This window comes from Podarcis raffonei, chromosome 1, assembly GCF_027172205.1.
Source record: "Podarcis raffonei isolate rPodRaf1 chromosome 1, rPodRaf1.pri, whole genome shotgun sequence".
Taxonomy (NCBI): domain Eukaryota; kingdom Metazoa; phylum Chordata; class Lepidosauria; order Squamata; family Lacertidae; genus Podarcis; species Podarcis raffonei.
Window position 1 is genome coordinate 48,877,243 of NC_070602.1, and position 12,032 is coordinate 48,889,274.

Genomic DNA, 12,032 nt, shown 5'->3' on the forward strand with positions numbered 1-12,032 from the left:
TCAAATATTCAATACTAAGGGAAATTTCTCCAGACAAGGTTTTCAGCAGTGCAGTTTTCCTGACTGTTGGTCTAAAGGCTTTCTTCATGCCTTCGTACATTTTGCAAGTGTTGCTGCTTTCAGCAGTGAGTTGAATACTCTGACACAACCTCAGCCAGGAGTAACTGGCACATCATCTGGCAATCCACTGGGCATCTCTCCTTGCTTTTCTCAGTGCAGCAAGTGTATTCTTGCAGGGCGCACACTTGACGTTTGTAAGAGCCTCGTGCTCTACAGCAATAACAAGCTCCATGTCCTCAATGCCATCCTCAAACCAGTCAGGGATCTACTTCTATCTTTTGCCAAAGGAGGACGTAGCTGTATTGTAGGTTGCCTCTTTGATGTACCGTATTTTTCGCACCATAGGACGCACCGGACAATAGGACGCACCTTGTTTTAGAGGGGGGGAGAACAAGGGGAAAAAATTCTTCCGCTCTCTGCCCAGCGCCCCTTCAGCGAAGCGGCAGGAAGCGCTGCACAGAGAGTGGGAGAATTTTCCTCCTCTTGTTTTCCCGCTCTAAAACAAGGTGCCGTTTAAGGTGCGTTCAGGCGGCTACCTTGGAAGCCTGGAGAGCTAGAGGGGTCAGTGCGCACCGACCCCTCTCGCTCTCCAGGCTTCAGGTTCCTTTCGACCTGCTCTTTGGGGCTGGCGGGGGGAAGTCACGCGTCACTTCTCCAGCTGGGAGAGGGTCGCGGGGCTATGGCTTCTTTAGCCCCGCACGCGCTCTCCCAGCTGGAGAGGTGACGCACGGCTATAGAGGCTCCTGCCATAGCCGCGCGTCACCTCTCCAGCCGGGAGAGGGTCGCGGGGGGCTGCTTTAGCTCCGCGTGCGCTCTCCCGGCTGGAGAGGTGACGTGCGGCTATGGAGGCTCCTGCCATAGCCGTGCGTCACCTCTCCAGCCGGGAGAGGGTCGCGGGGGGCTGCTTTAGCTCCGCGCGCGCTCTCCCGGCTGGAGAGGTGACGCGCGGCTATGGAGGCTCCTGCCATAGCCGCACGTCACCTCTCCAGCCGGGAGAGGGTCGCGGGGGGCTGCTTTAGCTCCGTGCGCGCTCTCCGGGCTGGAGAGGTGACGCGCAGCTATGGAGGCTCCTGCCATAGCCGCGCGTCACCTCTCCAGCCGGCAGAGGGTCGCGGGGGGCTGCTTTAGCTCCGCGCGCGCTCTCCGGGCTGGAGAGGTGACGCGCGGCTATGGAGGCTCCTGCCATAGCCGCGCGTCACCTCTCCAGCCGGGAGAGGGTCGCGGGGGGCTGCTTTAGCTCCGCGCGCGCTCTCCGGGCTGGAGAGGTGACGCGCGGCTATGGAGGCTCCTGCCATAGCCGCGCGTCACCTCTCCAGCCCGGAGAGGGCCGCGGGGCTATGGTGTCTTCGCTCCATAGGACGCACACACATTTCCCCTTCATTTTTGAAGGGGAAAAAGTGCGTCCTATAGAGCGAAAAATACGGTAGTTCCTCCTTTTTTCAACACTGTCTCTCAATAGATATTGTTCGATGGAATCAGAGAAGCAATCCCAAAGTTCAGGTACTGCTGGCAGTATTAATTCATGGCCACACAAATTGTGTTATTGGTCAGTCCTCTTTGGCTGCAGAAGGATCTTGCTCACCACCAGAGAGTGATCAGTGTTGCAGTTGGCATTGTGATAGCTCCGTGTGACACAAACACAGTTCAGTATTCATCATCTGGTGTTAATCAGGTCCAGGTGGTGCCAGTGGCCTGACCTTGGATGTCTCCACGACACTTGCTGTTGTTGTTTTAAATTTTATTTATTACATTTAGACATATGGCATTAAACAGTTACATAAAATGAGAATGAAAATAAACAGTCTATGTTCGGATAAACATTTCTGATTATATTAACAAAATTTTGATAAAGTATATAAATCTTATTTATTACAGATGTGAAATTATGTATAACAATGTGTATGCTTAGATTGTAACCATTAGTAAAATGTATTTTCTATCAAGAACAATTTTAATTTTTGCCAAATTGCATTACACCATTGCTCCATAGTCAAAAATTGTAATGATTTCCATCTCTTGACAATGGTTGTTTTTGCAGCAATTAACAGATATGTTATGAGTTATTTATTTCCAATTTGCAACATAGCATGACTATACAAATTAAGCAGAGCTAGTCCTGGAGTCATGGGAACTGTTTGCCTTGTACTTAAAGGTATTTTAGTAAATATATTTTTCCCCCAAACCTTTCTATTTTTGGACACTCCCACCATATATGCTGATATGTCCTTATAGTGGGTCTTCCTCTCCAACACAAGGGAGAACTGTCCAGTTTTATATTAGCTAGGAATCAAGGTGTTAAGTACCAGCCATGTACAATTTTAAGGGCTCTTTCTTTTGTTGTTACCGATATAGATTTGTATGACGCTTTAATCCACAGACTGTTCCATGTCTCCTCTTCAATTTCTAAATTCCAATTTCAGTTCCCACCACCTTCTCAAATTTTGCTGAGGGCAAAATTGAACCTCAATAATAAAAAGGTAAAGGGACCCATGACCATTAGGTCCAGTTGTGGCCGACTCTGGGGTTGCGGCGCTCATCTCGCTTTATTGGCCGAGGGAGCCGGCGTACAGCTTCCGGGTCATGTGGCCAGCATGACTAAACTGCTTCTGGCGAACCAGAGCAGCGCACGGAAACACCGTTTACCTTCCTGCCAGAGCAGTACCTATTTATCTACTTGCACTTTGAGGTGGTTTCGAACTGCTAGGTGGGCAGGAGCTGGGACCAAGCAACGGGAGCTCACCCCGTCGCTGGGATTCAAACCGCCGACCTTCTGATCGGCAAGTCCTAGGCTCTGTGGTTTAAACCTCAGTGCCACCCACGTCCCTAACCTCAAAAATAGATTTATACAAATATGATATTAATCCATTTGCCGTTATATTTTATTTGACTATTATTTTATCATATATTGTTAATTGCCTCATGACTTCGTTTTTAACCTGGAAATTTGTTTAAAAGGACCTTAATTGGTAATGCATGGTATTTCTATTTCACAAATGAATTTGCATTTCCCTGAAGGTAAGTGGTCGTCCATTTTTGTAAAACACTTTCAAATAATACGGTTAGTTTCCACACATCTATATTATAGGTTCTATATTTATCTTTAAAAAGTACGGTGGGTCCTTATCAGAGAGATGTTGTTTGCAGATGATGCATTCTTGACAGCACACTCTGAGGAAGCTCTACAGTTTCATCAACCATTCTGCCCAAACCTTTCTATCAGCCTGACAGATACCAACATTCTGGGACAGGGCGTTTTCTGCATTCCACGCATTAGCAGCGCTGACCACATGTCTAAGGTAGTAGGCGATTTTGTCTATCTTGGCTCCACCATAACTAGCAAGCTCTCAATCAGTGCTGAACTGGACAAGCATACTGGCAAAGCCGGCTATGGCAATGACTCGCCTTTCCAGAAAAAAGTACAGGAGAATGTGATGCTAACGACCAATACCAAGAAGAAGGTCTAGCAATCATGCTCTTTGAGCATGCTGCTTTATGGTAGTGAGACATAGGCAACTTAAACCCGCCTCAATGCCTTCCACATGCACGCTGTGTCGGGAAGATTTTGGGCATCACATGGCAGGACAGAGTCTCGAACGTCCCCTGTATGTTCACAGTCCTGTCTCAGCAACATCTATGCTGGCTTGGTCATGTCAACAGAATGGAAGATGGCAGGATCCCCAAGGATGTGCTCTATGGGGAGCTGCCTTCAGGCACTGACTGACCAACTCTGCATTACAAAGATGTCTGTAAATGCAACATGAAGGCTGGCAACATTTGGAATCCCTTGCAGATGACCACAACACCTAGAGACAGTCAATCAGGTTGTGTATCCCCACAGTGACCACAGGAGGAATGACCGGTAGGAGGAGCGCAGAAAGAAGAAATGGCACGGTACACCTGCATCAGCACTACCCGATGCTTTCATCTGCCATACCTATGTCTTTATCTGCCCCAGCTGCAACAAAACACCTCTCCTGTATCTGGAGCCACAGCTGCCGCTGAAACTCTGCAATGGTTTGACTTCACCCACGAAGGCAGACTCTTCCATTTCCATGTTAGAAATGCAGATATATAAGCTATTCACAAGATGGCTCCTGAAACATAGGTTGTGGGCACCACAACAGAATGTTTAGTCGCTTTTTTTTAAGTTGCACGTTTGATTTATTTTTTTGAAACACATGAACTAATGCATAGTTCATATCTGTGACACACTGTTAATAGCACATTTTTAATAGCAATTCGTAATTGGACACAACAAACACATATGGTGCTCAACCCCTGCAATAGTGGCAAAAATTAATATTTACAAAAACTGGTGTGTGTGTGTGTGTGTGTGTGTGTGTGTGTGTTTAATACAAGGTATTGTGCTAGCTTTGAACTTACATGTTTGGGGTTGGGAGGGAAGACAAAGTGGCACATGGAAAACAGCAGCCAGCAATCTCACTTTGGGATCAGACGGTGATCTCATTTTGGGGTGGGGGGAAGAGGCAAAGTGACAATGTGAATTGCCAAAACAAGGGTAATTTAAAGGATTAAAATCTCAAAGAAATACTCTGATTTAAGAAACAAAGAAGACTGAAGAAAGTTTAGCAGCATCTCCTAGAAAAAGCCCTCAATTTGAATGTAGGCTTATAAACCTGTCTGGGGACTTAACATACTGCAAGGCAAGCAATAATAATATAAACCTTCCTCTCCATCATATATATAGGTAAAAGGTAAAGGACCCCTGGATGGTTAAGTCCAGTCAAATACAACTATGGGGTGTGGTGCTCATCTCGTTTCAGGCCGAGGGAGCCAGTGTTTGTCCACAGACAGATTTCCGTGTCATATGGCAAGCATGACTAAACTGCTTCTGGTGCAATGGAACACCATGGCAGAAGCCAGAGTACAAGTAAATGCTGTTTACCTTCCCGCCACAGCGATATCTATTTATCTACTTGCATTGGTGTGCTTTTGAACTGCTAGGTTGGCAGAAGCTGGGACAGAGCAATGGGAGCTCACTTTGTTGCAGAGATTTGAACCACTGTCCTTCTGATCGGCAAGCCCAAGAGACTCAGTGGTTTAGACCACAGTGCCACCCGCATCCCAGCATAGGGAGGGAGAGAGAGAGAGAAAATGATTTAACAAACAGCCTTCTCCAATTGGTACCCTTGAGCTATTTTGTCATTCCCATTAGTCCCAGCCAGTATAGCTAACAATTTGGGATAATCAGAGTTGCAGTTCACCAGGTCTGGAAAGGCTTATGGTACTTAGCATATGAGTCACGGTTCCCACTTGACTGACTGCTCATATGGAAACGCCATTTATATGATTTTGCCACTTCCCTGCTACTTTCGGGAGGGAAGAAAACTTGCCCAATCTTAGGAATGAAGGGCATAGTTAAACTATACCTTCAGATTCCTGAAACTTTAGGACACATATAATAGCATTAAGATGCTCTAAATGTTATCTTCTACTCCAGTATACATGAAAGAGATACATATATTCTAGGGTTAAAACATTAGAGGGAGTTGCTTAGCAAGTTAGACAGTATCTGGCACCAAACATCTAGAAATAATAAATTATGAGATTATATGTACCTGTTTACCTGTACATTCCAATCTTACTCCTTGTACTCTGTCCAATAGAGACCCTAGACAACTAGATTAGAACTAAATGTCAAGCATAGTATTTACATTCCTGTGTCAAGATAAGATGGAGTGTTAAGAATAAGATGTAATTAAATGATGATTGGATGCATACTTGAATGTGTAATCAGTATGTGTGCGTATGTATTTAATGTGCAAATGCATCTGTTTATAAGTTTACAACTATAGTCATTGCCATGAAGAGGAATGCCAATAGTACATTATATTGAATCCAGGGAGAAATAGAAGTTCCTAGCTTCACATCTTCAAAAGCAGGGCTTTTGCATCCTAAACCACAAAACTGTTTCCTTTTTAAAAGGGTGTGTGTGTTGAGATTAGTTTTAAAAGTGTATGATGGAGCAAGAGAACTCTACTGGTCAAAGAAAGATCTCAGAAGTTTCACTCAGAATGCTCAGGCCCTTGGGTGCACCTAAAATGGCTTTCCAAACTGTGACTATGGAAGGCTGTAAACAAGACACACATAGGAATGCTCTGCTGGCTCAGTCCAAAGGTCCATAAAGTCCAACATCCTGTTTGCCACAATGGGAAACCAGATGCCTCTGTGAAGACCACAAGCAGTGCATGAACTAAAAGCATGGGAAGCTGTGGTCTTCCTGATGTTGCTGAACTCCCAACTCCTATTGCAATTTCCCCCTCTAATAAATACTGGGTGAGCAAGGTGGCCATACCTTAGACCAGTGATTCTCAGACAGTGAACTGGGAGCCTGGGTCCTGAGTAATTTTCAGCTGGGCCTCAATGCTACTGTCTGCCAGGTGCCTCCTCACTTGCCTGCCCCACCCCCTCCTATTGATTTGATATTAATAGAAAATTATGTTGGCAATTGCGAACGGATGATGTCAAATACTTCCTCTATCTGCCAACGTTATTGACACGCTGTGTGCCCCTGTTTTGTGAGTGATAGGCTTCTGCAATTTTCTGCCCTTTCAAGTGGGCTGTGGGGTAGAAAGTTTGGGAACCCCTGGCTTAGAAAACTTTGCCATTACCTTATCTTTGCAAAGAACAAAAACCACTATTGGAGTATGGATTTGACTTGAAAGAACACATTGGCAAAGTAAACATGCCATTTATTCTCCCTGTGCCCATTAAATAGGGTTGCTGCACTTGCACTGAGTATGGAAGTCCTAACTACTTACCTTCCACTAAGGGGGTGATGAAATTGACAGCAGCATGTCCTAGATTACACCAGAACTATGCCTATGATTCCTGGGTAGGAAAAAAATTAAGTAAGAGTGTTCTGGTGAAAAGCACACAGTGTGGTTTTAATTGAAATCATTCCTGGCCAATGGACGCTTAAAGTAAGTGCATACAGTAGGGTTTTTTTACAGCAACTGATACCTTCTCTTATCTGAAACCAAGAGAAATTGATGATTTTTGCAGCATTATTATTGTTTTCCAATTACATGGTAGATGACCAGTCAGAATCTGAACCATATTCACATATATCAGGAAACAAGTTCCATGGCATTAATGGAACTTACTTCCAAAATCCTGCTTAAGTCTAGGCTGTAAGTTTACTAACTCAATAATTTCAGGATAGACTACATGTAGTACTCAGAGCTCCTTGGTGATGAGGAATATCTCAAGCCTTATTTCACTATTGTAGCAAATCCATCACTCAATGGTTCTAGCTATTAACTCTTATTTCCAGGCTACACTTCTGTAGCCACTGCACTGAGATCAGCTAAGCCAAAAAGTTCAAAGTGATCAACATTCACAAAAAGAGCATAGATGTTAGTAACATTATTTACTTTATAACCATAGTTCAAAAGTGAGCAGAAAAATAAATTATAACCATGTATTTCTAAATACCAAACTATCACGAGACATATATTAGCCTACATTCCAACCACGTTCTATATTATAGCAGCACTGGTCAAGTAATACTACATGTTCCAGTAATTATTTGCATACCCATGAAACATTCATAAATAACCACTCACTTGAGGGCTCTTACAATAAAATTCTATATGTCTACTCAGAAGCAAGTTCCAAGTTTAATGGGCCTTGTTTCTAGGTTAAATGGGCATAGGACTGCAACCTTAAGAAACTTTAAGGAATTAGACAGGCCTGGGGGGGGGGAGTTGTGCTAAAGAAGTTGGAATATTTTTCTAGGTCCCTGAAGACATTCTGGACAAGGCTTAACATAGCTAGGAGACCTGGTATTGTTGCAGTGTCTAAAGTTAACCAAACACCCTCAACCATGATAACAGCAATATACTGCACTAATCTACAGAACATTCCTACCGGTTGCCCTACAGTTGATTAATTTACTTCCCCCAAAATTTAGCAATTTAGCTCTAACCTGGCAACTTTCAGAAAGCACTAAGACATTTTTTAAAATTTGAATTGAATTGTGGGAGTAACCAAAAGGTAAGGATTTAACTTTTACATCAAATTATATTTTTAATTGTATTTTTAAATGTCTTGACAAACAATGCTATCAAAGATCACATATAAAACAGGTAGAGTTTTGTGGACAAAGCTCTTAAACACACAGGATACCTTCATACTATTCACTATAGAACTATTGTATCTGTCTCACAATGAAAGGAAAGAATAATAACATACTTCAATATAATTGCTATGAAAAACCTATCAGTACTTTTAGCATTTGCCTAACCAATCAATGCAACACTTATAGTACATTAAAATATTGATGCTTATAGACTCTTTTATAAAACTTTATGAATATGAAACAACTGAAAGATGAAGAGCTCATACTAAACCAATAAACTAACTTCCAATTATTTCTAAAATGCTACATAAGAAACACAGTAGCGATGATTATACCAAATCCAGAGGAATTAAAATTGGTTCTACATCATAAATTACTTTGATAATACCTACAGATTCCATCTGCAATTCTAATAAACATCCACCAAACTGTAATTATTAAATTACAGGAGGCAAAACTTAAAAAACACAGAAAACATTCAGGTTAAAATAATATGTCTTTTGAATCAGTTTCACATCTTTCTGTAGAACAGGAATTACACCAACCAGACAAATAAAGAAATCTTGCAACACTTGCAAGAAAATCATTACACTAAGACAGATTACTTTTCAAGAAGAATATATCCTGTACAACCATCGTTTGTTTTTATAATTTTTCTTAAAAATGATGAAGTCAAACAATTGGGTTTGCATTATTCCCAAATGCAACATAAAGGCGGTCAGAACTACCATTTAATAAAGTAAACCTGGCCCCACAAAACAAAATTCAAAATGTATTTGCATATACTTCCCCCTAGACATTTATGTGACTTCTGTAAGAACCCCTGCCTCTGAGAGTATAGATAAGGAAAATATGCAAATAGGAAGGCAAAACAATTCCAGCAGTTTGAATTTCATACCTTGCCAAACCACATCTGCCATATTTAACGATCCAGTTGTCTACAATGCCGAAGCATCATTAAGATTTATGTTTTTCTTACAGCAGCGGCTTCTAGAACTTTGTACACTGCCACAATATTCTTGCAAGAAAGGCTTGACAGAAGGAAAAGGAAGAGAATTTCAAGCCTAACAACTACATTCTATTGGCAGCTACTGAAGATGAAAATCAGAGGCTGGTAGTTTCAGTACCAAGAGAAGAGAACAGCGCATCATCAGACTGGGATTTCCCAGTCACATTCACACTCAGGAAGGTTCCAAGTTGCTATTCATAGGCAGGCCATAGGCTCCCGCAAAATCTGGGGCAGCCAAGTACGCAGTACATGAATACAGAACCTTTTTTTTTAAAGAAGAGAGGCATTTTTATTTAATACCACAAGGCAAAAATAATAATAATACTTTGCTGTTCTATTTCTCATTCAGCTGTTTTATCTTCTCACATTCTGTAACAAGATTCCTTCAGGGGACAGAGAGTGGCTCTCACCCAGTCTCAATTAAAAAGAATATGAAAATACGTGCAAGAAAAATCTCTAGGGTTTTCCAACTCCCACTGGCCTGCCTCCCCCTCCTACCGATCATCACACACACTTCCAATTTAATCTCATAGATCATTCAAACCCTCTAGCTTTGTCTTCAGCTATCTAAGACAGACATCTAGGCAGCCATATCACCAAAAAGAGAAATGGGAAGGGGGGAATCAAAGTTCCACACTACATACTCACTAGAGAGTTATGCCCTGGAAGAAAATTCCCAAGTGAACAGAAGGCTGGTATTGGAGATCAGCCTCCATTGGGCAACTGCCAAGATCCCAGCCCGTTAGGCACACTCACTGACACCAACCCTAAGTATCTATCTGCCTCTGAATGCCACAAGCCAAAAAAGAAAAGTCACCACACAAGATGTATTGGTTCCCTGCTTCTGTGTACAGGCCACCTTCTTCCAGTGGGGCCCAAAGCAGGCAGCAAGGGGAACACTTAACCAACCTCTCTCTCCAGGTGATGGTGAGAATTGGTTCCAAAACTGCTGCTCAGAGAGAGCCGGGAAACAAGTGGCAGTGGCTGCTTGGGCAGGCTGGTGAGCAAGTGGCAGTGGCAAGCAAGAGTCACTGCCCCTACTCAATCACTCCTTTTCTCTAGTTGGCACAGATGGGAGGACTAGGCCTACTGAGTTCAATTCCAATCAACACATGACCTGCCACCTCTGTTGCTTGGTCACCTGTGCACTTAAGTAACCAGGGCAACAAGCAGTCAATGCCACCCAACTCTTCCCCGCTCCCTCTGGCCAGTGCAATGGAACCAATTCAATCCACCACAGGACAGCAGCAGCTGCTCCTTGCAGCTTCCTTTGCTTCTGTCCACCTGGTTAGGAGAGCCAACAGCAGCCACCCAGCTCACAGAGTCGCCCTCTGGGTGGCTGGGCCCAATCCCTTCTGCCGTGCCACCCAGAGAAAGTGTGGAGGCGTCGGTAGCGGGTCCCTGGCTGATGCCTTCGCTGCTCACTTGCCCGCTCGAGCGGACGAGAGGTGGAGGCGGTTGGTTACGAGGCGCCGGCTGCTGCTTCTCCCTCTGGGCAGCGCAGCGGGGGAGATCGGTCCCACTAGGGGAGGGGGGGGTAAAAGAGGGGAGGGGGGTGACCAAGGGCATGTTACTGGTGGGGGTGGCATCCAGCGTTTGGAAACAGCCCTGCACCCATTAGCAACCCCCCTCCCTCCCCCCACGCCTCCAAATACACACACACACACACACACAGCCTCCTCCGGAATGAAAAGGACCCAGTGTGAAGAAAGGAAAATTTTGCAAAGGAATGCCACCTCGGCCCAAGCTGAAGGCGATCCCCTCCCGCGGTGAAAGCGGAGCGGGGTGCTCGGATTCCTCCGGGGCCTGTGGGAAGCCAAGGGGAGCATGCCGCTCCTGGCCATGCATCCGCTTTCCCTGAGCACCTGGATCTCCCTCGGCGCCCGAGGCAAACCCAACACCGCCGCTTCTCCCTTTTTTATTCCCCCCCCCCAATCGCCTGCCTCCCTCCCTCCACGCGGGTTATTTACGGGCCAGTCCCCAGCGGGAGCGGAGAACTCGAGGCTGCGGCACTGAACAGCCTCCCGCCCGCATGCGGCAGCAACAGCAGCGCCCAATCCCACCAGCAGCAGCCTTACTCTCGCTCGCCCGCCAAGCCAGCTTTTCCCGTCCTCCCTCTCTTCCACCTCAGCCGGCGACGCCGGGGACGCTGCCGAGGCCGAGCTCGGAAGGAAGCCGGGGGTGGTGGGGGGCGAAGGGAGAGAGCGCACACACGCGAGCCGGCGAGGGGCGCTCGGGCTCCGGGTGCAGCGGCGTCGGAGCCACGGCCGGGAAAGGAGGAGGTGGCGGTTGAGGCAGTGGCAATGGAGCTGGCAGCGGCACGACGGAGGCGGCGGCGGCTGAGGGGACACCCAGCGTGGAGCGGCCTGACCGCGAGCCCCGACCCGTAGCCACCTCTGCCCCGCTTCGCGGTCGCGGTTCGTTACCTGTGAGGACCCCGACGCGGATTTGGTGGTCGTGGTTCGTTAAAATCATCCCCTCCGACGCCATGTTTCCCAGCGCAGCCACCGCACTGACAGGGAGGCGGGTGGGGGGGAAATTAGGGGGGGGAGAAGGAGCGCGAGAGCGGGGAATGGGGAGGAGGAGGAGGGGAGAAGGGAACGCGCGGGAGGCGGAGCCAGCGGGGAGAGGGGGCGGCGCGGGAGGCGGGGCTGCGAAGCAGAAGTGCATGGAGCGGGGCGGGGAGGGGGAGGAGCCTCGGGGAAAGCGGACGAACCAGGCTCGGCGCGGGGCGGAGCCGAAAAGAACGCGGGCGAGTTCCTGGCCGGAGGAGGACTTCTCAAGTGCTGGGCTCAGGCAGCAGCAATCGAGCGCCGGGAGAGCGGGCCATGCCTTGGCTCGTTCGGTTCTGTTTCTTTT

At 46.3% G+C, this 12,032-nt stretch overlaps 1 protein-coding gene across 19 annotated transcripts in view; it reads right to left on the reverse strand.

Annotated features, from left to right (window-relative positions):
* Positions 1-11,781, reverse strand: part of GPHN (gephyrin) — a 234,953-nt gene extending 223,172 nt beyond the window's left edge. For 5 of the 19 annotated variants that reach the window (XM_053385619.1, XM_053385698.1, XM_053385653.1 and 2 more), the window contains exon 1: positions 11,600-11,779. In XM_053385619.1, coding sequence (XP_053241594.1) covers positions 11,600-11,663 — 64 coding nt within the window. In that variant the 5' untranslated portion in view covers positions 11,664-11,779. Of the gene's footprint in view, positions 1-11,599 lie in introns of all 19 variants that reach the window. The other 14 variants (XM_053385715.1, XM_053385740.1, XM_053385724.1 and 11 more) reach the window with 5 other exon arrangements.
* Positions 11,782-12,032: the final 251 nt, after the last annotated feature.